The sequence below is a fragment of the Protopterus annectens genome, chromosome 13.part0 (assembly GCF_019279795.1).
Source record: "Protopterus annectens isolate FY-2018-M chromosome 13.part0, PAN1.0, whole genome shotgun sequence".
Taxonomy (NCBI): Eukaryota; Metazoa; Chordata; order Ceratodontiformes; family Protopteridae; genus Protopterus; species Protopterus annectens.
In genome coordinates, this window is record NC_056747.1 from 1,186,818,406 (window position 1) to 1,186,846,340 (window position 27,935).

At 41.8% G+C, this 27,935-nt stretch overlaps 1 protein-coding gene across 9 annotated transcripts in view; it reads right to left on the reverse strand.

The window, feature by feature from the left end:
- The window catches only part of MAPT (microtubule associated protein tau), a 1,213,302-nt gene that overhangs the window by 189,033 nt on the left and 996,334 nt on the right, over nucleotides 1–27,935 (reverse strand). For 8 of the 9 annotated variants that reach the window (XM_044055189.1, XM_044055186.1, XM_044055188.1 and 5 more), the window contains one exon: nucleotides 19,519–19,569. The exons of the other annotated variant lie outside the window; for it this stretch is intronic. In XM_044055189.1, the coding sequence (XP_043911124.1) occupies nucleotides 19,519–19,569 (51 nt within the window). The remainder of the gene's footprint in view (nucleotides 1–19,518; nucleotides 19,570–27,935) is intronic. 9 annotated transcript variants of the gene reach the window in all.

Consider the following 27,935-nt stretch of genomic DNA (forward strand, 5'->3'; position numbering starts at 1 on the left):
ATTTTTAACCATTTTCTGCTAGCTGCTTTAAAATCCTTCCATGCAGATCTCTGTGGATTTTTTTGTAGTGCCACAAGAATTAAGTAAGACAATGTTGTCTATGTAGAGGGTGCAGTCTAGATTAGTTAGAGACACAGCAATCAATAATAAAGTGAAAAATGGGTGACCCAGTACTGAACCTTGTGGGACTCCACTAGTAAAAGTGGAAACATGTTTTCTGTTTTTGCAGACAACTAACTGGAAGGACATACTCATTAAGTAGCATTTGGACCATCAGATCACTGCCTAAGAAAATCTATAATTAGTAAGCTTATGAATTAAGGGAAAACAAAAGTTATGTACTCACCATAATGTTCCATCTGAGTTGTTGCTTTTCATTTGTCTACAACCTGTGGGACACGGATCTGTTATGGATCTGATTCGGCCACATTTTCCAGCACCGGATCCAAGCTTCTCCCCTACTCATAATGTCCCTATCCCCCTCCTCCCATCAGATCGAGTTTGATGCTGACCATAGCACCCCGACCTAACAAAGTACCTAACACTCTGGCAATAGTACCCCGAAAGCACCATAAGGAAGACAAAGGCTTACCAGAGTAGGGCTATGTCTCTTCCATATGGTCTACCACACATCCCACATAAGGCAGGGGGAAGGAGAGAGGGACGGCTGAAGACAAATGAAAAGCAACAACTCAGATGGAATGTTATGGTGAGTACATAACTTTTTTATCTGAAGTTGTTGTTTTCATTTGATCTTCAACCTGTGGGAATCTTCAACCTGTGGGACAGAGTTCTTAGCTACCTAAAGACCCTGGGGGGCCCTCATGGAAGGATATTCCGGAGCACGGCAGAGCCAAAGGAAGCCCTGCCTCTGGACAGGAGATCCAACTTATAATGCAAAATAAATGTGTGAGATGATGCCCAAGTAGCCACTGAACAAATATCATCCTAAGAAACTCTAGACCAAAAGGCCGCTGAAGTAGCCACAGACTTGGTAGAATGTGGCTTGACATGAACTGGCGGAGATAATTTTTTGGTTTTATATGCCAGGGCTATGCACTGAGAGATCCAACAAGCAACAGTTACCCCGGACGTAGGTTTCCTTAAGAAAGGCTTAGAGAAGGAAACAAAAAGCTGATCAGACTTACGAAAGGACTTTGTTCTGTGCAAATAAAAACGCAGTTGCCTATGACCGAAGCAAATGCAATTTATACTCTCCTTTATTCTGGAAGTTCAGAAAGTAAACAGGAAGATTGATAACCTGGTTAATGTTACATTCTGAAGCCACTTTTGGAAGAAAGGAGGGATTCATCCGTAAAGAAACTCTGTCGTTATGAAACACCATATAAGGGGGTTTGACCGATAAGGCCTGAATCTCCGACACTCTTTCAGCTGAGGTAATAGCAGCCAGAAAAGCTGTCTTCCAAGACAGGAACTGTAAATTCACTGAAGCTGCTGGTTCAAAGGGAGAAGAAACTAAGGCTTGCAGGACTAGAGTAAGATCCCAAGGGGACATAGGATCCTTGACTTGGGGTCTAAGTAAAAAGGTACCTTTCAAAAAGGCTTTACAAAGCTTGTAAGAAGCTAGGGAAGCCGAATTGTCTCTTATATGAAAACTGGAGATAGCTGCCAGCTGTACCTTTACCGTAGAAAGACTGGTCCCCTGATGAAAGTTACCTGCCAGAAATTCCAAAATGGTGGGGACTGGGGCAGTGAAGGAATCCAAACCATGTTGAACGCCCATAGTGAAAAACGCATCCACTTACTGGAATACACCTTCCTGGTGGAAGATTTGTGACCTGCCACCAAAATCTTTTTAACCAGAGAATTCAGCCCGGGAGTCCTCGCTATCACTGGAACTGGAGCAGCCAAGCCGTCAGCTTCAGACTGACCAGATCTGGGTGAAGGATCCCTGAGGGATGTGAAATCAGATCTGGAACCGGATCTTATGTCCAAGGAGGACACACTGCATAAGACCACAGAGAGGGGAATCAAACTTGGCGAGGCCAGAAGTGGGCAATGAGGATCACTAAGCTCCTCAGCCATCGAGCTTTTTGTATGAATTTTGGGATCAGAGAAAGTGGAGGGTAAACATACAGAAAACTGGATGGCCAAGCATGAACTAGAGCGTCCCTGGGGGACTCCCCCGGGGGTGGGGTTCAGAGTGAAAACCTTGCTGCACTTTGCACTGGAAGGAGAGGCAAAGTGATTGCAGAAAGGCCGACCCCACTTTAGAAAGATCTGTTCCTCTACTGAAGGATTCAGAGACCACATTGTAAGGCATCAGAATACATCTGCTGAGCCTGTCCGCCAGGATGTTGGACCTTCCCAGAATGTGTGTTGCCACCAGAAAACGGCCAGAGGAGATCGCTCACTCCCACAATCTCATGGCTTTGCGACAAAGGGAATAAGACCTGGTTCCCCCGTTTGTTGTTGTACCAGACTACAGACATGTTGTCTGTCTGGATGGCAATCATCCCTTGGGGAAGATGGGCATGAAGAGCTTGCCATGCCAACACAACCACCCTCATCTCCAGGATGCTGATATACAGATGGGTCTCCAGGGAAGACCACATGCCTTGGACTGTCCTTCCTATGCAATGCCCCCTTACCCCAAGTAGGGAGGCATCCGTGGTTATCATGGTCATCGGGGTGGAAAAGATAAACAAGAAACCCAGAAGGAGATCTGGGGATTGAAGCCACCAGAGAAACGAATCCCTGCAGGCCCAAGACAAACAAACTGGGCAAATCTAGCAAGGAGCACTGGACCGCTAGGGTCCATTGAAGAACTCTCATATATAGGCGAGCCATGGGGATCAGAGTGATTGTGACTGCCATAGACCCCAACAACCGAAACACTGACTCTGCGGTAGGAGACTGGGTCTGAATAATGTACACTACATGATGTCTGAGGGATTGAAGTCTGTCCGGAGTTAGAAAAATCTTACTCTGAATGGTATCTAAACAAGCCCCAATGAAGTCTAAAACTTGAACTGGAGTCATTAGTGACTTGTTGAGATCTATGGTTATGCCCTGCTGGTGGGCAGTCCAGAGAAGAAGATCCCTGGCTTGATAGAGGCGATGCCTGGAGGGAGCGGAAAGGAGCCAATCATCCAGGCAGGGGAAGACCTGGAACTCCTGCACCTGCAGGTGAGCAGCCACCACTGCCAACACTTTGGTGAACACCCTGGAGGTGGTGGGTGAGACCAAAGGGTAGTGCTCTGAACTGGTAATGATTGGCCCCCAGTCAGAAGGGCAGGAACTGCTGAGAGTGCCTGCCCATTTTGATGTGGTAGTACGTGTCCTGGAGGTCCACCAAGCACATCCAGTTGTTTTTCTGCAGAAAGGGTAGAATGGATTGGACAGTGACCATCCGGAATTTTGTTTTGGCAACTGACAGGTTTAGGGTTGAAAGATCCAGGATGGGTCTTAAGTCCCCCATCTTCTTTGGCACTAAAAAGAAATTCAGGGCTGCTGTGTGGGTCTGTTCGGACCCCCCTCTGCCATGAGGACGGCATCTGTCATATCCCCCTCTGCCTCTGGGGGAGGGCGAGTCTTGAGTATCGTGAGAATAGCCCTGAGACTTCCGGAACCACATCTTCTTCACCCCCCACTGATTTTGGAAAAAGTATCATTGTGGGGTTGAGAAGCAGACCCCGATGGCAGACAAGGTCTTCCCATCTTTCTCGCTCTGGACTAAAGTGTTTTATCAAGGTGCTTTGGGATGGGCTCCATTGTGTTGGGTTCCTTCCATGCCCGAGATGAAATTAAATCCACAAACAGATCCATGGGAGGGGATACCCAGGAGGTAGAGGGTCCTGTGCCAAACGCCTCCAGGAACACCTGACCGACTCATCCAGGTTGGGTTTTTGGACAGACCCCCCCCCCCACCACGCTGGCGTAGGATTTCCATGATGTCTCCTAAGAAGACATCATCTGGTGGTGACCAGGGGAAACCCTCCCCTTCCTCTGTGAGGGACTCCGGTGGGGAGCCCAAGTGCCTCCTTTTACACATATGTTTCCGAGGGAGCTCCTCAGGGGAGGCGGTCTCTGGGGAGGACTTGGAAACTTCTGGCCATTCTCTGTGGGGGGGGGGACTCCCTGGGGTAGACAGGCAACAGGTTGTCCCTGAGGGGGCAGGATGGTGGATTCTGGACCAGAAAGAGGGGGAGCCAGGGTGGACTCTGAGGACAATAATGTCAAGGGTCTTGAGGGAGCCAAGAGAACCCTCTCCACCACATCAAAAGCAGAGGAAGAATGAATCCTAGAAGCTGGGACCAAGGCCGGATTCTTAACCCTCTGAGTCGACAGAGTTGGATCCGAGCCTCCAGGCGCTGAGACTCTGAGTGGAAGGGCTGACTCCAAAAACTTTGAAGCAGATGCCTTCCCTTCAGATTTGTCGCCGAGGCTACGGCTCTGAGAGCTGGACGGCTCCAAACTAGTTGGAGCTGAACCACTCAGGGCAATGGTGAGTGTCGAGGTACCTGGTACCATCAGCACTAACCCCTCGAAGCCAAGAAGCCCCAGACCTAAGGACTCAGAAGCTGGAGGTTGGATTGTAGAAAGAGCAATGGGAAGAAAGGTGGACTTCATGCTCTCAGCCCCGGAGGGGGAGGGAGCAGGCAAGACTCCCATCTGGATCTGGGTTCAGATGAATTTCTGCATCATCCTGTCTACCCTGGCTTCAGAAAGACTGTGGGTGGACTGGATGGAGGATGTCACGGATACGGGCCTGGAGAGGTGCCGGGGAGAGACCAATTATGGGGATCAGCCCCAAGAGACCTCCGCCTCTGGTGAGAAGTTAGGCGACTGGAGCAGAGGGGAGCCTGAGTTGGGTTCAAACAGGACTTAACCGGGGGCTCGGCCAAGGAAACGTGGTCGGGGGACCACTTCCTGGGCCTATCCTGCTCTTTATGTCAGTGCTTCTCCCCATCCCTCTTGGCGGGAGGTTGAGTCCCAGAGGCCGGGGTGGAGGAAGAAGCAGAAGTACAAGCAGAGGCCTCAGAGGAAGGTGGAGGAAGGATGCCCTTCAAGATCAATCCTCCTATCACTCAATGCACAGGGGTTGAAGCCCCTGCAGGTCGAACAGGAGATCTCTAGGTGGTGGACTCCCAGACAAACAAAACACAGAGAGTGGTCATCTGAAGGGGGGAGCTTATTGCTACACACTGTGCATTTCCAGAAACCTGGCTTGGGGGTCTCAGCCATAGCAACAGACCACACACACACACACACACACACACACACACACACACACACACACACACACACACACACACACAAACACTTATACAATAGGGAACAGAAAGAAGGGAACGGAAGAAAGAAGGAGCTTTTTGGATTACAGGACCAACGCCTGAGTGCAAGGAAGGGTAGGGGATAGAACTAGAGATAAAGGGCTAAACGAGGTAGAAGAGAGAAGAAAAGACCAGAAAAAAATATTAGTTTTACTTACCAGGAACTTGGAGCAAACAGACCATGATGCTGATTGGATGTGTGGCAAATGAGAACTGGGGGGAGGAGGGAGACAGGGGCATTATGTGTACGGGAAGAGCTTGTAATTCAGATCCGATGCTGAAAAATGTGGCCAAATCTGATCTGTACCTGATCTGTGTCCCACAGGTTGAAGATCAAATGAAAACAACTTCAGATCTATAGTTAACAATTTTGAAAGATCTCTTTAGGTGAACAAATATAGCTCTTGGCATCTGCCCAGTTTCTGTATTTGACAGAACTGTATCCATATAAATATATATGGCTGCAACTATACTACAACTGAGCCTGAAGCTGTTTTCCTTGTTTCTAAGTATGTTGTAGGTACTGGTATATTTTAAATGTTGTTGGTGCATATTTTCTACTAAAAAGAGTAGGTAGCGTCACCAAAGGCAGAGCACATCAAAGTGCAAAATTCAGAGAAAGAACGGTCCCACCACCAATCCTGCTAAAACCTCGAAACTTGAAAACTTTTAATAAAAATAAAACGATGATAAAATAAAACACACTGGCTCATAAACCGGATAAGCGATTTCGGTATAAGGTTTAAGCATGAAATACATAAAGCTTAAGGGGATAACACCTGTGGTAACAGAAAGATTAAATATGATAGTAAGTGACTATGCTAAGAAAGATCTTCCTGTTTTAACTAAGGTAGGATGCAGAATATAATCTTCTGGAGAACAGTACAAAATAATTATTTTAAAGCAGTTTTTTACTTGTTTGTGGTAAATATGCATAAAATGAAAGTATGGACTTTTATGATGGTCTGAATAAATGAGACTTGTGTGTAAGGGCAGTTAGTATTTGACATCTTGAAGGGGATGGGTTGGCGGATAACAAATCAGTATAACCATTTCACAAACTGTGCATTTATTAACGCTGCCGTCTCCAGTAATATATGAATCGACTGGATGAACAACTTCTTTATGCCTCTCCAGAACAGATTAACACTGTCAAAAGAATATCATTTGCATTTTTTCTTAGGACTCCATACCCAAACACCAGATGGATCTGTTCTTACACTATACTATGTGATTACTGATATATCATCTTCCTGCCCCTACACAACTACAGACTGAAAACTCTTAAAAACTGGGTGTACACATCTGTCTGCGTAATATTTTTATAGATTCACAAAAGAAGCAGAAGTAGAAGCAGAGGCCTCGGAGGAAGGTGGAGGAAGGATGCCCTTCAAGATCAATCATCCTATCACTCAATGCACAGGGGTTGAAGCCCCTGCAGGTCGAACAGGAGATCTCTAGGTGGTGGACTCCCAGACAAACAAAACACAGAGAGTGGTCATCTCTCATCTTATCCGTAGAGTCTATCATCTTAAAAGTATTTATCTATTGTCTAATCCACAAACATCCTTAGTTCTACACTTGCCTCATCTTTAATTCTAGACAATGCCTATTCTGTCTTGACCTATAAATCTCTCATTTCTACTTTCTAGTTAGACCATATTCTCATTATATAACCATATCAGACTTTCAACCTTATGCATTTCTGTAATTATTAATTATAAACAAGTTAGGTCAATGTGTGCAATCTAAATTTTGTAAAATGCTACAAACGAGGATTGTGTGTATGTTTTGCTGTCACTCTACGTATCTTTGTGTGTATGCACACAGGATGTGTAAGCAATAATGACTTATTTATTTTACGAAATTCTTACTGTACTGTATACTCTTCAAAATCCATTTATATAACAGTTGCTTGGGCAAATGCCACATCTCTTACACCTGTCAGCACATCTGTAAATTTTAAAATGCAACTTGAAAATAGATGCATGTTCTTGTGTGGAGCTCTCCTCCCTGGGTCACCATTGAAAATGGGCTATGACCAGTCAGACCATCCCAGTACAAAAATGTAAATAAATGCCTTTAGATCTGGCCTTATGTACTGCAGCAAAAAGCATCTATTTTTTAAATTATGGTACACTGCATTTTTTGTAAGGATTGAAGGTTCCTGCTACCACTGATGCCAGGCTTTATCCCTAAGTTTTAGTAGATTTATTAGCTGAGAAGTTAAGTATGGATTTTTTTCTCTAAATATCTTATGCTCTTATTTTGGATTAGAAACACATTGTCTTGTATTGGGGGTAACAGGCTATAGAAACTTCAGAGAGCTGAGACTAGGTTATAAACTGCAATCCAAGCAATCAAAGCAGGATCAGCTAAAATATCAGGCTCATCTGATTCAGGCATGTGTCTGTTTTCTAATCAAACTGGACATAATCTATTAGTTTTCAAGGTACAGGAAGTTAGAACTGTGACATCACCACTTAACACATTTGGAAGAATAGTGATGTGCCCAAACTGTTCATGGATATCAATAATAATATCAGTATAGCATCTCAGGGTTTGGTCTTGTGGGAGGTACAATTATATGAGCAGGGTTACACATTGTTAGGTTTCTGTTTCACAAAGATTCTTGCTCTGAATGGTTTGTAATTTTTGGATACATCTGTCTACTTATGTGATAGATAAAGCAAGAAGGATAAAGAATGGCACGTGTTAATAGTATTGTGTGGTTGCCTGAGGTGAACTGGATTAATATCCTGCTTGATGCACCATCAAAGGCCACACAGTCTTTGTGGATAAGGGTATGTTGCAGGTTCATTTGACTTTGTAGTAAAAGCATGATATCTCCATCTGGCCTACTGTCACAGAAGACAGTGTAATCTTGTTAAATACTGGATTCCTTCAGCCAAGTTTCTGTGATCCTAACCATTTGGGATGATATTAGTATATCCAAGATTCAAGTACTGATTGCATACAAATAAAATAAGTATTTATGAGAGCTACGTTATGGTGTTTATGGTTATAAATGGAGGTACTCCATTAAGAAATGTAGCAGAGCTACAATTTTGATGTACATCTTCTGATAACATGATTTTCAGTAAAACATTAATAAGATATATTATTTTTTTTCCTGGAGTATATACCCTGCTTCTGTTCAGCTGACTAATTTTTGGGGGGTAATAAGTTGATGTGAATTGGTCCAAATTCCTTGAATGACAGCTGAGGCCCACCACTTATGTAACAAACCTCACATTAGACCTTTCCCCCTCTGTTTCTTTATCTTTTACATCAGTGATTCAGAAACTGTTGTCAGTGGAACCATGGAGGTCCGTATGTTAAATTCTAGTGGTCCGTAAGTTCAGGACCTGCACCCACCAGGATTTCACAGTTTCACACTTCTGCAGCGACCGACCTTGCTTGTTCATTAAAAAAAAAAAAAGAAAGAAAAACTAATTTTCTGCTGTGCAGCTCACCCTCAATTAAAAAATAAAAAGAAAACAAAGAGAGCTCCGTGTCTGCAGCTGAGCAGCTTAATTTCTGTGTTCGCATAGCTGGCCTTAGGCATAGGCCAACTAGGCGGCCGCCTAGGGCGCCGCTCTAGCAGGGGCGTTTTTCCAGAATTTATTTCGTGCAGGTAGACCAGGATGGGGGCACTGTGTAGTGTAGTGGGGGGGGGGGCGACGTGGAGCCCTTTTGCCTAAGGCACCAGTTGAACTAAGGCCACTCCTGAGTGTTCGCAGCTAAACAGCTACTTGCCCTGAGTTTTTAGAAGAAGTAACAACTTCCACATTCGTGGCTGAGACTCAGCAGTTGCTTGCTTGCCCTGTGTCTTCTGCCTGTCAGCTGGAACATGCAAGGAAATTTAAAAGAACTGTCCTTTTCCCTCCATGCAAGACAGCTGGTGGCTTTATGCTGGTCACAGGGGCGCACGTCTCTCCCTTTTACCAAATACTAATAGTCATCATTAATTATTTACTAGAAGAAATAAACCAGTACTGCAGAGCTGATCCTGATGATCTTTTGTTTTTTCTTATAAAATTGTGTTTTTCTGGCAAATCCCTGGCAAACCATTGAGGACTGAAGTCAGAAAATACTGGCAGACATTTGAGGTTTAGACTTCATATCCTTCAGAAAATTCATACAAATGCACAACTTGTTGTTCTATTAGCTTTCTAAGTTTGTAAGAGAAATATTTAAAAGGTGTCCCAATTTTTGGACCCCCCCCCTCATTATTTGTGGCTTTGTCCAGATTTATTGCTCTAAGTCCAAGAGGTTGAGAAGTATGGGGAGAGGGGTGTAAAAGGGACATAGGAGGTGCATGTATATGTCATACCTCTCAACTGTACAGATTTTCACAGAATGTCCAGATTTTTGCATTATATTTTTGGTCTGTTCCTCATAAAAATCTGTCTTTTTTGACATATCACTGGGATGATGTAAGGATTAAAGTTATTAAACAATGACATGCATTGCGTTTCAGACTTTATAACCTTCAGAAAATGCATTCTAACACAAATCCTGTTACTCTAGCAACTTTCTAAGTTTATAAAAGCAATATTTATAATGCATCCCTTGTTTTGGGCCTTTGTTTCTCCCCATTATGACAGGTTTTGTCCACATTTCTTGCCTAAGAGGTTGAGAGATATAGGGTGTGAGTGAGTGTGTGCACGTGTGTGTAAGAGGTAAGTAGCATACCCCTCAGATATTTAGGTTTTTGCAGGCTGTCCAGATTTTTGCCTCATATTTTTGTCTGTTCCTCATAAAAAGGACCAAAGTTGCTAAATAATGACAGACATTTGAGTTTTACACTTCATATCCTTTACATCAGAAAAATGCATATTGACACAATCTTGTTATTCTAGCATTTCTAAGTTCATGACAGCAATATTTAAAATCTGTCCCTATTTTATTTTAGGCTTTGTCCAGATTTCTTGCATTAAAAAGTTGAGGTGTGTGTGTGTGTGTGTGTGTGTGTGTGTGTGTGTGTGTGTGTGTGTGTGTGTGTGTGTGTGTGTGTGTGAGACAGAGAGAGAGAGAAATGCCCTAGTTAGGATTATCAGCTGGTTAATAATTTGCTTAGGCTCAAACACTGTACCTTAGCTACAAGAAACAAGAGCCTGAATCCTCTCTACCCCAACTACCAAGATGCATTTTTCAAGGGATTGAGTTTCAAGTGCATCAAGGAATTGTGACCTTCAAGGAAAGAGAAGTTTACTGCTGCTCATGCTGTCTATTTACAATGTGCAAATGTTTTGTTTAGCAAACAGTATCAGTAATGTGGCATAGACATTTAAAGGATGTTAGTAGCATAACAGGTAGCATACTTGCATCCTGTAGCACAAGGCATTTAGTTATACTCCCACAGCATGTAGACATTGCTGATATTGAGTTGTATTTTAAGGGCATGGGGTGCTGCAGTCCTGAGTATGTCCGCCTTTGGATGAGATGCCTAGTAACTCTGAACCTGTTTTCACTTTGCCATCAATTCCCTGTGTAATATTAACAGCTTACCATTTTTTACTGTAACATAGCGGGCAATTTATTCTTCAAGGGAAGCAGGCATTATATTTGTAGATGAAACACTAAATATAAAGCTGCTTGCTAGCAGCAACCGTTTCATTAGTTATAGATCTCTTTAATGTGGAATTATTCAGATGACTTTTACTTCTGCAGAGATTGTGCATATTGACTGATATTGGTGGACTTTAATGACTGAAGTCTGAGTAGCCTTTTATGGTTGAAATGTTTTGACTTAGGCAATTCTGTCAAGGAGTTTTGTCTTTATTGGCTCATATGTTTTGTTTCATTGCATACTGGAAAAAAGTTCAAAACTATAAATTTAAAACACTAAAGTTCCTTGATCAGGGAAAAAAATCTGTGGCAGTTACTGGTCTAACAAGTCTTCTGCTCTGTCCCAGAAATTCCACAAATAATTCTGAAATTTACTTCATCTCAGCCTGATGTTTCATTCCATTATGATAGTGGCTAATGTGTCTCAAAGCAGCCAGGAACATTCTTACTGAACAGAAGTGTAGCTGGTTCCACAATCGCCCTGGGTTGGTACTATGACCCTTGCCCCATCCACTCTGCTCTTCAAGTGAAAAGATTATTACAGTTTGATCTATGCACCCCCCCCCAAAAAAAAAAACAGACATTGCTTCTACTGGTATATCAGCCAGGTGGCCAGATCCATGAAATGCTCCCGCCTCCCTCCTGCCCCAGCCATTCAAGTCCAGTTTCTGTGCTCTGAACTCAACCACCTTTTAACACATTTTATTAAAAAAAAATAAGCATTAAATTAACGGTACAGTTTATACTCCGTCTGCATGGAGCACTACGGCACTCATATATATATTTTTTTAATTCTTCTTTTTAAACTGTAGTAGACAGTTGCTACAGTTTACACCCTGCCTGCATGGAGCGCTACAGCACTTAGGTTTTAGTTCAAAAAATATATATTTTTTACCTTTTAAACTGCGGTAAACTGCTTGCTACAATGTACCAAGCAGCTGTTACAGTTTAGACCACACACGAAGTACTAAAGCACTCAGGTTTGACTGCAAATTCAATACCAGCTTTTAAAACCTGGTATTGCATAAAGAGTGACTCTAACATTTTGTGCCCAGGGCAGTTGCCCCTCTCACCCCACTCTAGCTATGCTACTGTTACTGACCATCTGGACTGGCATGAAGTCCACTAAAAATAAGCATATCATGCCTGTAGCCTTTACAACTGTTTTACAATAACCCAATTTATCACCCAATTTATCCTTTCCAAGATTAAGGGGGCACTAGAACTTATCCCAGCAGTCACTGGGAGCAAAGCACAGAATTCAATTCTGGACACAGCACCAGTCTATCACAGAACACACATTCTCACTTCCTCACCCCTTACACACACCTACCGGTAATTTCATTAACCCCAGTTCGTCTATTACATGTCTTTGACAGGTGGAAGAAATCAGAGCATCTAGAGTAAACAAACACTGATGAAGAGAAGACATGCAGGCTCCACAGAAAAGGTTCCACAAACAAGAATCAGACTGGAGAACCTCTCACAGTGAGGTGGCAGTGTTACTTGCAATATCCTTCCCTAAATTAAAAAAGACCTTCTCCTTCAGTATATTTAATATATCCTCCAGAAATGACAGAGAATCTATTGGGGGTTCACATAACAGTCAAGGTGTTTTCCTCACAGACAAAGTTCGGGGTATGATTCTCACCTTTGAGGAAAATTGGCTAGACTTAAAATGGCTCATAAAGGCAGCTAGCCTAGTGCTTATCTATAAACTTATGAGCCACCTATAATATGTCCAAAAAAAGAGCCCTGGTCTACGCCTGGAAGAGGCAGTTGTTCAAATGGGGGAAAATATGGATCCCCCTACCACAAATGTCACTGCCAAAAAAGTCAGGCACTGGATACATTTCTGACAGTTATCACTGTGCCAAAAGGAAGTATTGCAAACTAAGTGTTACACTCCCACCCTTAACCTGAAGAATCTCATCTGTGGTTTGAAGACTTGAACATTTTACTGATGCTTGTAGGCATCCTTCAAGACCAGGGAAACCACTGATGCTAATGAAGCAGAAAGGGAAAAATGGTCTAAAAAGATAATTTTTTTGGTTTAATGATAAGAAGTCTAGAAGATGTGTTCAGAGATTCTTTTTTTCTTTTTTTTTGCATCAGGAAAACGTAAGAAAGAAAGAAAATCCTGCTGCTCTGTAATGGGAAGGTACATTCTCTACAATACTCTTTGTTAACCGCTTTCATAAAAGAGATTCAAGCTTGGCAAAAGACTAAAATGCTTTTGGAAAAGGTTGTTTTGGATGGATTGATAAGAACTAGCTTTGCTATACCCTTTAATCACGTCTGTTGAAACACTTTTTCAGTTTTCCAAAAAGTTCAAAAACTCTAGCCACAGAACATCCAGTGGCAGTTACAAATGGGAGGGAAGCTGCTGCCGTGTAGCTGCAGAGAGGTGAGCTAATGAGTCATTAACAATGCAAACTTTATCTGGTGTAGAAGGTGTGCCCTACAAAAAAATGAAAGAAAGAAATACGTCACTTGGGATGACTCCTTTACCATAACTGCAGCTGCATCACTTCTATGAGTTCTTGCTCTTAGTGACTATGGTCTTGCTTTTGCTGACTGTTCCTTAAAAGAAATATACTGAACCAAAGACCTTTTCCTGTATAAGAGGGAATTTCATTTCTCTCTTCAAAGACATAGAAGACTCTGAAGAAAGATGCAAGTAACAAGATAAACTCTCTTTAGATTTACCCTTTATTAATTCATGAATGACAGAAACTGTAGAGTGGTCAACACAGAAAAGCAAAACCTGGAGTACTCCTAATCTTAGCAATAATATTTTCTGGACAAGCCTGACCCCACCAAACAATTATGCTTTATTATTATTATTCTAATAGCAACAGACCTAAAAGGCAAAAGCTGCAAGAGGATAAATGTCTTTTTTTACAAATGCAGAACCAAAGCAAATTAATTTTTCAAAATTTTAAATACGCTGGTGCAACAGATTCAAAATTGAGTCCTCTACCCTAGAAGGCATATGTTCTACTATATCAGGTTGATAATTAAGTGATTTATTTATCTGATTCAGTTGCTTTTCAGTAAAATTCAGTCTACTGTGCCTAACTCATAGTCTCATAGGTAAGTGCTTGGCAAGCTGCCATTGTAGGCCATTTTAAGCCTAGCCAGTTTCCCTTTTTCTACTCGAAATAACCTATTCCATTTGGTTATACACTGTCCTTACCCATCCCATGGTTGATAATTATGTACTACCCTAATAAGAATAACTGGGATCATACCATAGATAATTTAAAGGGACTCCAGCATGTGATAAAGTACTCAGGAACTGCCTCTGTCCATTGTACAGGGGCAGGCCTGAGGTAAATTTTCTGTTGCCCGTCTTCAATCTAAGTGCTCTTGAAAATAGACAGGGTTTAACTTTGTTTTATCTGGATGGGAGTCTGTTCCACAGCAGTGGTATCCCTCCAAACTAGCCTTTCTCTTGATTTTGCAGAAGAGGTTTAGATCTCAAGCCCGAGTATTTCTGATGCCACTTGACTTGTTGATGTGCAGTAAATCCATCAGTAATGCATCAAATGAGTAACTGCTGACAAATTTTATATTTTATCTATAAGTTTTGTAATCTTGAATTTATCTGTATTACTTCTGATATGATTTAAAGCAGCTTAGGGATGCAGACAGCAAGCACTAAGTGAGCAGCCTGGGAAGCAAAACTTCCTGCTAAAAAAAAAAAAAAACTTTAGCAATTGACTACTTGAAAGGTGCACTGCATGTTGCTGAGAAACACTCATACCTTAAAATTATTGCTGATAGAACTAGAAACTTTTTTTTACCACCTTTTGATGCACCCAGATCAACCTGGACAAGTTCAGCAGAGAAGGTTCTGAATCTGTTCATGATCTCAAGACAAGCAGTAATATCCTTCCAAAGATATAAATCTTTGAATAATGGCATCTGTATGCAGAAAGACAGCTTCTTTCAGAGTCCCCAAATTCTTAAGCAGATGGGGCTGGATGACTATGAAACAGACAAAGGAGGAACAGGCTCAGTAAGCTTATAGAATAGCTTTCTCTTAGAAACATCTACAGTGTTTCACTCAAACTTTTTTGATACAAAATTCAGAAACAAAAACACTGCTTGAAATCCTCTGGAAAAGCCAAGTCCTTATCTCTGTGTAGCCTTTCAGGACTTTTAAGTACTTAGTTGTTTTTTTATTTTACCTGATGACTGGGTAAGCCCACTAGGCAAATTTTCCCTTTTCAGGGTCAACCTGGAAGCACTGTCTGGTTAAGTGACTTGCTCAGAGACAGACAGTTGAGAAATGAAGATGGAAAGAATCAAACCTTTCACCATGAGCACAGAAAACAGCACATTAACAGCTCACTGTTTCGGTTCTCTGTGCTAATTGCCACATGATAAACCTGGAGAGACACAATAATAAAGATTCCATTGTTGAGTACACCTTGTTAAAACGTGTTTCAGCTTCACAGTGCAATCGCAGGATCACAACACAGAACACTGGAATAATTTTAAAAACTTTGTTCAATTGCTGTCTCATTCCTAGTGCTGATTCACAGCTGTAGCCTGAATAAGCCGATTATCCAGAGATGGGGCTCTTGTCAGATAACTTAATATTATCTATACTACTTCTGACATAAGGGTGATAAAGGATAATGAGGGAAACATACTCACAAGCGAGGAGAGTGTGTTGAGCAGATGGAAAGAGTACTTTGAGGGGTTAATGAATGAAGTGAATGAGAGGGAGAGAAGGTTGGATGATGTGCGGATAGTGAATCATGAAGTGCAGTGAATTAGCAAGGAGGAAGTAAGGATAGCTATGAAGAGGATGAAGAATGGAAAGGCTGTTGGTCCAGATGACATACCTGTGGAAGCATGGAGGTGTTTAGGTGAAATGGCAGTGGAGTTTTTAACAAGATTGTTTAATGAAATCTTGGAAAGTGAGAGGATGCCTGAGGAATGGAGAAAAAGTGTTTTGGTACCGATTTTTATGAATAAGGGTGATGTGCAGAGCTGTAGCAACTACAAAGGGATTAAACTGATCAGTCACAGCATGAAGTTATAGGAAAGAGTAGTGGAAGCTAGGTTAAGAAGGGAGGTGATGATTAGTGATCAGCAGTATGGTTTCATGCCAGGAAAGAGCACTACAGATGCAAAGTTTGCTCTGAGAGTGTTGATGGAGAAGTACAGGGAAGGTCAGAAGGAGCTGCATTGTGTCTTTGTGGATTTAGAGAAAGCATATGACAGGGTGCCTAGAGAAGAGTTGTGGTATTGTATGAGGACGTCGGGAGTGTCAGAGAAGTATGTAAGAGTGGCACAGGATATGTACGAGGGTAGTGTGACAGCAGTGGTGATGGATGCGTTTAAGGTGGAGGTGGGATTACATCAAGGATCAGCTCTGAGCCCTTTCTTATTTGCAATGGTGATGGACAGGTTGACAGACGAGATCAGACAGGAGTCCCCGTGGACTATGATGTTTGCAGATGACATTGTGATCTGTAGTGAGAGTAGGGAACAAGTGGAGGAGACCCTGGAGAGGTGGAGATACGCTCTAGAGAGAAGAGGAATGAAGGTCAGCAGGACTAAGACAGAATATATGTGTGTGAATGAGAGGGAGGATAGAGGAATGGTGAGGATGCAGGGAGTAGAGGTGGCGAAGGTGGCCGAGTTTAAGTACTTGGGATCAACAGTTCAGAGTAATGGTGACTGTGGACGAGAGGTGAAGAAGAGAGTACAGGCAGGATGGAGTGGGTGGAGAAGAGTGCCAGGAGTGATTTGTGACAGACGAGTACCAGTAAGAGTGAAAGGGAAGGTCTACAAGAAGGTAGTGAGACCAGCTGTGTTATATGGGTTGGAGACAATGGCACTGACAAAAAGGCAGGAGTCAGAGCTTGACGTGGCAGAGTTGAAGATGTTAAGATTTGCACTGGGTGTGACAAGGATGGACAGGATTAGGAATAAGTATATTAGAGGATCAGCACAGGTTGAAAGGTTTGGAGACAAAGCCAGAGAGGCAAGATTACGCTGGTTTGGACATGTGCTGAGGAGGGATGCGGAGTATATTGGGAAAAAGATGCTAAGGATGAAGCTGCCAGATAACAGGAAAAGAGGGAGGCCTAAGATGAGGTTTATGGATGTGGTGAGAGAGGACATGCAGGTGGTTGGTGTGACAGAGCAAGATGCAGAGGACAGGAAGAAATGGAAACAGTTGATCTGCTGTGGCAACCCCTAACGGGAGCAGCTGAAAGAAGAAGAAGACTTCTGACATGATTTAAAGCAGCTTTAGGTGAAAAACATACAGAAAACTCATAAGCAAGCAGATAAAATGGGATCTTAGCTTGACAAAGTTCAAGTTATAGAAATCTCTCAAGTGTTTTCTTACACAACTAAACTAAAGACAATATTCCTTTTTTTCACTGTAAGCACACACAGCTTCCAATGGAGGCAAAACACACTAAATAAAATGCTCTAGTAGTGTTTAAAAGGTCTTAAAGTAGCTTAAAACCTGGAACAAAATTCCCTTCATGATATCAAACAGGCTGAATGACAGGGAACTGCAAGCATACCACAATACACTTAACACATCTGGTAAACTCTGCTAAGGACAAAGAACAGAATGAAGCAAAAAACCTTTATCACCAGAGAAATTACAATTAAATTTGCTGTTTATCACAATAAGTGCATTGAAACAAGCCTCTGACTTGATAGTAAGCTTACAAACACATGTATCATATAATTGTTCTCTCTTTCAGTGTCCTGCTATACTAAAAAATTTAAAATTACATAACATCAATAAGTTTTAAATCAAGCCATTGCTTTGCAGAATAAAATTTCCATTAAATTCCTCCATAGAAGGTAGAAATGCTGAACAGCACCTACAAGGACCACCTACTCCCTGACTGTGGTAAAGAAATCTGGCTAGCTCCTCACAGTATTTATTTATTTATTAATTATTACTTCTTAACTGACAAGGAAGCAGAGTAGCACGTCCATTAGGGAGGACTAATGCTTGTAAAAATCTAAACTAATGGAAAGCCTAAACAGTGGGTCTATACCTCAGCAATTATGACCAGCTGTAAAAAAAGCAAGACAGGAACTGTCACCGGTAACCAGTGAACTGAAGTACATGGCTGGGCAGACTACTTTATTTATTTATTTACTCAAAGCTGTAGGAATCCAAGATCAGTTGCACCTAGCCCTGACTTTGTGGAGGGTACTGGACATGGTAGGAAAAATAAAGGTGGAAAGCACATGAAACAAATTTTAAGGCTGGGAAAAAATAGACACCACTGATAGCATACTCATTATCCTGCTGTTTTCCAGAAAGGTATCTGCAGGCAACAACCTAGGTTGAATGGGCTCTAGTGGAGTCAGGTGGCCGCCCCCTGCAAGAAGCTTCTAGGGTAGATCTTGATGGGCAAGAAGAGAAAAATTAAAATCACCTACCCTGCTTGACAGATTATTTATGGTTCAACTTTTATAGACTTTTAATCCCTCTGCAACTCTCCAGATTTGGAATCGAAAGACTGAAAAGAACATTTGGAGGAAAAATCCTTGTCCTCTAAACTCTGAAATGTTGCTTCATATTTAAATGTTTTTTTTTCGGGTTTTCCTGGTTAGATGTCACCACAGCGGAACTCCGGTCCGCTAATGATTGGCAGTCGATTTTTATGGTGCCAAGGTGCCAGCCCGACACCCAACCTTCAGCAAAGGCACGTCCATTCATGCATGTCTTTCGAATGCCACTCGACCGTGGGGAGGACAGGCAGCCTCCATACAGAAGGCTCTCCAGCCAAGAATCGAATGGGAGAACCTCTTGCTTTGAGGCGACAACGCTACAGCTGCACCACTGCGGCTTTACCTTGCTTAATATCTAAATATTATAGCCAAAAGATTGCTGTTGAGCTTCTATAAACAGCATCTTTGATGGCATCAACAAAAATAGTAATCTGTCTTATGCATGGAGTTTAAAAGATTAAAGAAAACATACACCTATCTGATAGCACTGTTATGCCTAGAAACATCTGTTTTCCAGTGGCAACGTGACATACACAAAAGGACAAAAACACTGAAAATAAATTTTCAATGAATAGAGGACATGGAGAGAGGAGAAAATTTGTAAATTACATACTTCATCTCGATTCTGCCTCATCAGAAGGAATTAAGTGAATATTCAAATCTGTCAGTGTGAATTCATGATGTCAACAAAGGGATTCTGAAGGATGTGTAGAATAAGCACATTTTTCAATATATTCTCAACACTTCACATCACAAATCCTGTATGATTTATTTTGCAGTTATAGGAAGGTCTCAAGTTAAAATAACCTTCTTAACTGTTGGTTCCATTTACTATTAACCTAAGCTGTCCCTTTAATTGTGCGCCGAGGATAACAGGTTGAGATCTACTCCAAGGTTAGCTGACCTGCACATACTTTTTTTGTGAAGTGCCACAATAACTCTGCTAAAATCTTGGTAGAACACAACCACAGAAGCAACCTAGAGGCATCTGCTTTTTACTACTAGTAGGTAGGAGCCTCCCTAGACCAATATGTTGACTACTCGGCATGCAGTTTTTATCTACATATATTATTCTACTATAATGCTAATGGCTACACAGATGCACATACACATGAAAAATAGCCAAGCTTCTTGCCTCTTTCAGATTTCGTGACACTGTGAGATGTCCTCTGCTCTTTCTTGGCAGCTAAAAATGCACAAAAATTATGACAGTCTTGGTTACACATTTCATAAATAACTGTCATTTAAGGTACTAACAGATCATAAATTCAAAAACTGAAAACACTGTATGAGTAATATTTTACACAGTACTTTCAAAATACATTAATTTGTGGACTTTCATAATGTCATTTACAAGACAAACATGTACATGCCTCCTCAGTGATATTATTTTAAGCTTTAACTGAAATTCATACTTTTAATTTTATACTTTTGCTTGCTCTTTGTCTCTTTACACACACATACTTGTGTGTGTGTGTGTGTGTGTGTGTGTGTGTGTGTGTGTGTGTGTGTGTGTGTGTGTATGCGTGTGTACATGCTCTCATCTATGTGTGTATGTGTGTGCATGTTCACGCATGTGCATCCATGTGGCTGTGTGTTTGTGGGTGTATATCTATCTACCTACCCACATATGTACATACATATATATATATATATATATATATATATATATATATATATGTGTGTGTGTGTGTGTGTATATATATATATATATATATATATATATATATATATTGTGTGTGTGTGTGTGTATATATATATATATATATATATATATATATATATATATATATATATATATATATAGAGAGAGAGAGAGAGAGAGAGAAATATATATCATGTGTGTGTATATCATTTGTGTGTATCTTTATACTTATGTTTAGATACAAAGATACATACATGTACACGTGTGTGTGCGCGTTTGTATACACACTGGATGAATTTTATACACAAACATATCTATATACACACATGCGGGCGCACAAACACTATATATATATATATATATATATATATATATATGTATATATATATATATATGTATATATATATATATATATATATATATATATATATATATATATATATATATATATATATATATATTTTAGAGAGCCCAGTGCATGAACTGCAGGAAATCTGTATTTCTTCAGCTGAAATAAAAACATTGATACTTTTGCCTACTAATATATCAAGACTAACACACAACATAATGATGATAATGCTTACTTCACTATTCCATATATCTTTTTAGACAAAACCATCTCTTTAAATGGCAATGTGTTGAATGAGCTGGGAACAACTCAACTTTATGTGTAGGATTCTAAGATTGTACAGGAGTTCTGATAATGAGGGGGTATTAGCATAAATGACAATGCTGCCCTTGATTTGTTACAGCTCTGAAATCCAAAAGGCAGAGTTGTGTATAATCTTACCATAACAGTAGATGTCCTTCTTTTCACTGTTGCAGTATTCTTTGCTATAGGGATCTCCTGACTAGGACAGCCCGATGTCTGGCCAGTATACCAAAGCCTTATGATCTTGTATGCACACTGCATCACACATATGCTCCTAAGACAAAACATACTGCATAAAAGACACATACAGCCACAGTTCCCAGAACTGAACTGCTCCAGTAGAGAACAATCTCTACAGGACAAAGGAGTCTGTGCACATCTAGAAGGAAAAAATGCAGAAGAAAAGGGGAGACCTTCAGTCACAAGGGAATCCAAAACAAAAAACAGAACAAACAAGAGAGAGTTGGAGGGAGGGAGAGAATACTGCAGCAGTGAGGAGATTTACATCTACAGTTATGGTAGGATTTTACACAACTGTACTATGTCCTTCTATATCACTGTTGCAGTATTCGTTACTATAGGGAGAGTAAAAAAGCTCAAGAAACAGAACGTGAAGTGAAAGGCTAAGAAGTGCCCTCAACAAACCCATACAAAATGGTTCTAGCAAAACCTACTCTGGCCCCGGAGACCATATCCAATTTGTAATGCTAAGTAAAGGTATGCACTGAAGACCACGCAGCAGCTTCAGCTATGGAACTGATGTCCAACCCCTTGAAGAAAGCATCAAAGGAAGTAGCAGGCCTGGTGAAATGAGCTTTTAGAGGAGTAGACAAAGCTCTGCCATGAAAAGAATAACAAAAAGAAATGGTCTTAGATATCCAGGAGGAGATGATTTGCTGAAAGACATCCAAACCCTTTGTCGTGGGATGAAAAGAAACAAAAAGCTGGTCGAACTTATGAACGGTGGTATGCAAGACCCTCTCATCATCAGACTGAGAACAAGGGAAAAAGGAAGGGAGTTGTACTGACTGATTCAAGGACAACTCTTTTACCACCCTGGGCATAAAAAAAAAGATTAGTACAAAGGGATATCTAGTCCCTGTGGGAAAAAAAAGAAGGAATAACAATGAGGGCCTGAAGCTCAGAAACCTTCCAAACAGAAGTAAGAGCCAGCAACAAGACAGTCTTCCAGGTACAATGTTGCAAATAAGCAGAATCCGCAGGCTCAAAAGGAGCCTGAGTCAATTATTCTAAAACAAAATTAAGGTCCCAAGGAGAAGGGATAGGTTTCATTGGAGGCCTAAGGTGCAGGATGCCTTTAAGAAATTGGTTGGCTTCAAAATGAGAAGCTACAGGAGGATTCAAAGGCAGACAAGTAGAAATGGCTGGCAAATAGGCCTACAGAGAAGAACAGGCCAAACCAGACTGAAGCAACATGCACAAATAGGAAAGGGCCAAAGGGCCCCCCACTGAAAAAGGGTCCTGGTTACAAGCATGGCACCAGACACAAAATCTCCTCCATTTGGAGATATAAAATTTTCTGGCTGTGGGTTTCCGTACCTCCTGTAAAACCCTGAGCACATCCTCAGAAAAGAGGTGTCTTAAAGGGATCAAAACCCTTTCACCCATAGTGTCAGTTGAAGAGCGGACAAGTGAAAATGGATGACAAACTCCTTTTCCTGTGTAAAGAAGTCTACCCAGTGAGGTAACTTGTGGTGACTGCTCTTGGCCAGATGCATTAAGTGGGGGAACCAGTACTGTCTTGGCTGAAAGGGAGTCACTAGCAAGATATTTGGGGAGTTCAGCTGAATCTTCTGCAGGACTCTTGAAAGTAGAGGAAGAGAAGGGAAATCATAAAGAAACATCCTCTTGAAGTGAGAAAAGGGCATTCATCTTCCACACCAGGTGGCACTCCACTCTGGAACAGAATAGAGGGAACTGCCTGTTCAGAGGTGAGGCAAAAAAGATCTACATGAGGAGTATCCCACCAACAGACAATGTCCAGAAATACCAGAAACACATCTCTGTAAAGCATCTAGTCGTGAGCCTGTTTTCTGGGCCTGCTCATGGAGTCTGCCACTAGATTATGCTCTAAAGGAATGTATACTGCCTGAAGAGTTAACTGATAACCAACAGCCACCACCCAGACCTGAAGAGTCATCTTGCAGAGGAGGTAAGAATCTGTGCCTCCCTGCTTGCTGACATACCACATCACTGTAGTGTTGTCTGTGTACACTTTCAAGGGGACTGGAGAGAACATGGGGTGAAAAGCATGAAGGGCCAGAATCAGAGCTTTCATCTCTTTGATGTTGATACAGTCTGACTTTTGATGGAGGGGGGGGGACAAAGTTCCTGAACTTTCAGGTGACCACATGAAGCCCCCCACCCCATGTCTGAGGAATTGGTGAACAGTTCTTGAGAAGGGACTCCAGGCTGAAAGAGCAGACCTGGATTGAGAGTTAACTGTTGAATCCACCACTCAAATTCTTTTTTAGACAAGGAAGGAGAGGTACACTGAAATCCAGAAGATGGCTATGCTACAGCCAGACCGACTTGCAGTACCACTGAAGCTTCTATATGCAGTCTGGCAAGATGGAATATTGGAATACAAGAGGCCATGAATCCCAGGGCCCAAAGAAACCCTCTAGCTGGAATGGCAGTCAGGGGAAAAAGAGACTGAGAGAAGGTTGTCAATGACAAAAAGTTTGGAGAAGAAAAAGATGCCATCATTGACACTGTCTGAATCCTGCATCCCAGATACACATGATCCTGACAGGGAGTCAGTACGGACTTTTGGAAATTGATAGTGAAGCCCAGACTTTGAAAAAGAGAGACCTCCAGATCCTGTAACAGGCAACTTGGAGAGGGTCCCTGAAGCAACAGGTCATCAAAATAAGAAAAAAACTAAATGCCTTGGAGCCTGCAGAAAGCAATCACAGGAGCTAGGCATTTTGTGAATACTCTTAGGGCAGTAGAGAGGCCAAAGGGAAAAACAGAGAACTGACAATGAGAGGAAGAAACCGAGAAACATAAAAACTTCCTTAAAAGAGGGTGAATAAGGGATGTGAAGGTAAGCATCATTCAGACCCAGAAACACCAGAAAAGCCTGGGGTAGTAAAGGAGGAAACAGGGTTTGAAATGTAAGCATCTGAAAACAGGGGAACTTGAGAAAGGTGTTGAGCAGAGCGAGATCCAGAAAAGGTCTTCAAGTGCCTTCCTTTCGAAGAATCAGGAACATCCTGGAATAAAACCTTTTTCCACTTGGGAAGAGGGAACAGGCTGAATGGTTACTTGTTTCACCAGGGTCCCTTGGACCTCCAGGAAAAGAGGAAGTTGCTCTAGAGGTGGTTGATGAATCTCTGAAAGAGAAGGGAGAGACTTCTATACCATGAAGTACCCCTGATGGATGATAGGAAGAACCCAAGAGTCTGAAGTGATGAGAAAGCCAACTTGGAAGACAAGGGGAAAGCTGAAGAGACAAAGTACCTTGGTCTAAGTATGTGCGTGCATGCGGGTGTGTGTGTGTGTGTGTGTGTGTGTGTGTGTGTGTGTGTGTGGGGGGCAAACTGTCAAAGAGAAGCATGCTTAGCAGATAAATGAGTCTTCTGAGCCAAAGAAGCCTGAGAAGACTTAGCAGAGGAGGCTCACCTACCACCCTTCCTGTCCTTTGAGGCCTGGCTAAGCTGCTTGTGGAAAAAAGCAGATCTAGAAGGATACTTCCTCTGGAACTTAGGGATAACAGAACAAAAATATGTTTAAGGTCCTGCAAGGCTTTGCCTTTCTCCCAAACAGACTTATCAACAGGTCAGCAGCAGCAGTCTCAAAAAGATGTTTACTATCCAATGGAGCATCCAACAACTTGGCCTTAATGTCCTTAGGTTAAGACTGGAGATGAAGCCAAGAATACCACCCCATGACAGACCAAAAAGACACAGCCCAGAAAAGGCATCAGCAGCATCATAGCTCCACTTAATAGACTGGTGAACCACTTGAGACGTAGAACCTAAAACAGATAAGCAAAAGACTTGCCTTCAGAATCAAGAAGATTCATTGAGACTTGCATTCGTTACTTCATTGACAGCACCTGCATTTGTTACTTCATTGAGAGCAAATCTGAAGGATTTGTTATCTCCTGTCAGTTCTGATGATGCCCAGTGCTTGGACGAAAGCGCTCAACTTTTATCTTCTATTTTTTGTCATTAAAAGAGTTTTTTACTTAAACTGATTTGCTTGCTTCTGTTGACCAGGACAACTTTTATGGTTCTTAGTTCCGAGATCAGAAATAACCTGACAAATCTGAGCAGTGAAGGCCACAGCATATCTGGTCATGTGGGTCTGGTAATTAATAGCCCTAAAGCTCAAAGTAGAAGTACTGTAAACCTTCTTACCAATCCTCTCCACAGTCCTACTACCTTATCAGAAGGCAAAAGTTTGGAAGAGGACAAGAGCTTGGAAGGTTCATCAGGCAAGACTGACACCACAGCAGGATCAGGACACTTAAATAAAAACTGACAATCCTTAGGGACCTTATAGAACCTATCGGGTTTCTTAGAAGCAAGAGGCTGAGAATCAGGAGACTTAGAAGCAGCAATGAACATGTCTAACAAGGCAGCCACCACAGGAGGAACTGCCAATGGTTTAGGAGTATCCACCTGAAGAAACTCATAATATCTTCTCTGAATATCGAACACTTGAAAAGAATCCCACAAAGTATTCCATCATTCTAGTAATTGTGTCTCCAAAGACAATTTCTCAGAAGTAGACTCAGGGCTAATAGACTCCTCCTCATCAGAACCATAATCCGAAGACGAAGGCATCTGTGAAAAAAAGGACAAGGACCCCTCATCAGACTCTGAATCCTCATCCGAGGAATCCAGTTCCCTAGGCAGTTTAAAAGGGTTAGAGGTCCAAGACGAGCAGGCACCAAAACTCTTTGAAGAGGCTTCAGGGCCATCAAGGCAAAAACAAGCCCTGAGTAAACTCTTGCCACTCCACTGAGGATCCTTAGGACAGACTGAAACATGCTTTGTCTTTTCTTGGAAGGGACATCAGCCCTAAGAAATACCGGAGGTTCTGACCTTTTTCCAGATTCAATAGGAGTACCCAGAACCTCCTCCTTGGCCAATATCAGTGGAATACCTCTAAAATCCTCGGAGATAATCAACCACGGTTCTCCCTCAATATCCTGTGCAGACACCTGCAAAGTGTCAGAGGATGTGCAAAAAGATGGATCCATGACAGCCTCCGAAGGGGTAACAGCAGAGGAATCAGATGTAGACATCTGACAGCCTACAGAGCTATCATTCACTTCTAGAGGGAGGGTCAGTGGAGGCTGGGCAGCTAAAGAATCCGGCTGAGACTTCTTGGCTTTCTTCTTACCTAGTGGGAGTATCTCGGGATTACTGGATTCTGGCATGCTACCCTGGCTAATGGTTTAAGCTGTTGGTTTTCAAGATAAATGGCCAGGGAAGACAAAAGGATTCTGAGTGTCTTAGGCAACAACTCCTTACAGATACTATAAAAGGCATGGTCATGGGAAGCACCCAAACAAAAGACACACTGTTTGTGATGATTCTTATGGGGAATCTGCCTCCTACACTGAACTTTTCCCTTCTTGGGTGACATGGACTCTAAGTAGGCAAAATAAAATACAAAACCAAATGAAATAATAAAAAAAAAATAACCCTAATGGGGCACTTATCAGGCTACTAGGTATTCAGCACAGCAACAAGGCATTCAGACTAATGAGCAATAATGCCTTTCAGAATGGCTGCAAAGAAGTTCTGGGTAACTGCATTCATACATCGCCTTTATGCCCTACATCCTGTGTGGGGAGCATACGTGTGGCATACAGCACATACAAGATCATAAGGCTTTGGTATACTGGCCGAACATGGGGCTATCCTAGATGGTTGATCCCTTCCCTTATAGTAAAGAATACTGCAACAGTGATACAGAAGGACATCATCGGTTCCCTCTCTGGTTTCTAAACAATTCATAAATTGAGAAGAAAACTTAGAAGCTAAGTTTACAGTCCACAAATGATGCTGCCCATGTGGGTCATTTTAAGCCTGGACAATTTCCCTTCTAAAGGTAAAAATCAAATACTGCACCTTGTGTATGTAAGGTTAATACCTTAACCATTATACCAACCCCAGAACCTTTTGAGTTTTATTGCTTCAAATGAATGAGTTTTGCTCTTAATCATAACCAGTATAGCAATTTAACACTTATCAAGTGGTTCAAGTTACTTTTTAACTTATTTTACTTACTGTTTTTGGTTGCATGCAAAATAAATAATCAAATAAATCACTGACACTTCATTCCTGCAGTACGTATAATAAATCACTGGCTACCTTACTGGTGCACAAAGATTGATTTCTTGAGTCTCAACTGCCTGAAGCACAGGAAATTGAGAATAAAAAATCATTGCTGGAGAGATGTGCTATCAGTGATGTCTTTTTGGGGGAAATTTCTCCTTCTTTGAGTTGGTGGGACAGTGGATTTATAAAATATACATCTGGCTTGTCCCACTGCAAAATACTCTTAAAATGTATTATTTCAGCCACTTTTTTAGGGGAGCAGAATTTGGAAATTGAGATCCTTGACAGGTTGCATTTTGATGATTCACTGTAGAACTTAAATCTCTCAGGTGGTATGTTTTTCTTGGGTAAGGCAGGGCTTCGAGAAGATTCCACATTGTTTTTCCCCAGAGCTGTACCTAGCTATTTTAGCGACCTGTGCCATTCCCTGATGTGGCACCCTCCCTCAACTTTAAAGAGCTCCTCTCGTACTGAGGACCAAAAAGAAAAGAAAAGAAAAAAGCCATTTTGTACTGAGAGGGGCTCTTCTTCTCCACTGAAAATCTATAGCAAACTGCTTATTACAGCATATGCCAGTGCTGAATTTCTTTAGCCCTGAACACAAATTCAGTATCAGTAGCACTGTCCTGCCAACGAAATGGCATTTGCAGATTGCACCCTTTAACACCTTGGCCTGGGCAAGGGCTGCTGCTCCCTCTGTCCTACCCTAGCTATGACTCTGTTTTTTCTGAGTATTGTTAGACACCATATGACAGGGTGCCTAGAGAGGAGTTGTGGTATTGTATGAGGAAGTCGGGAGTGTTAGAGAAGTACGTAAGAGTGGTACAGGATATGTACGAGGGTAGTGTGACAGCGGTGAGGTCTGTGGTGGGAGTGACGGATGCGTTTAAGGTAGAGGTGGGATTACATCAAGGTTCAGTTCTGTGCCCTTT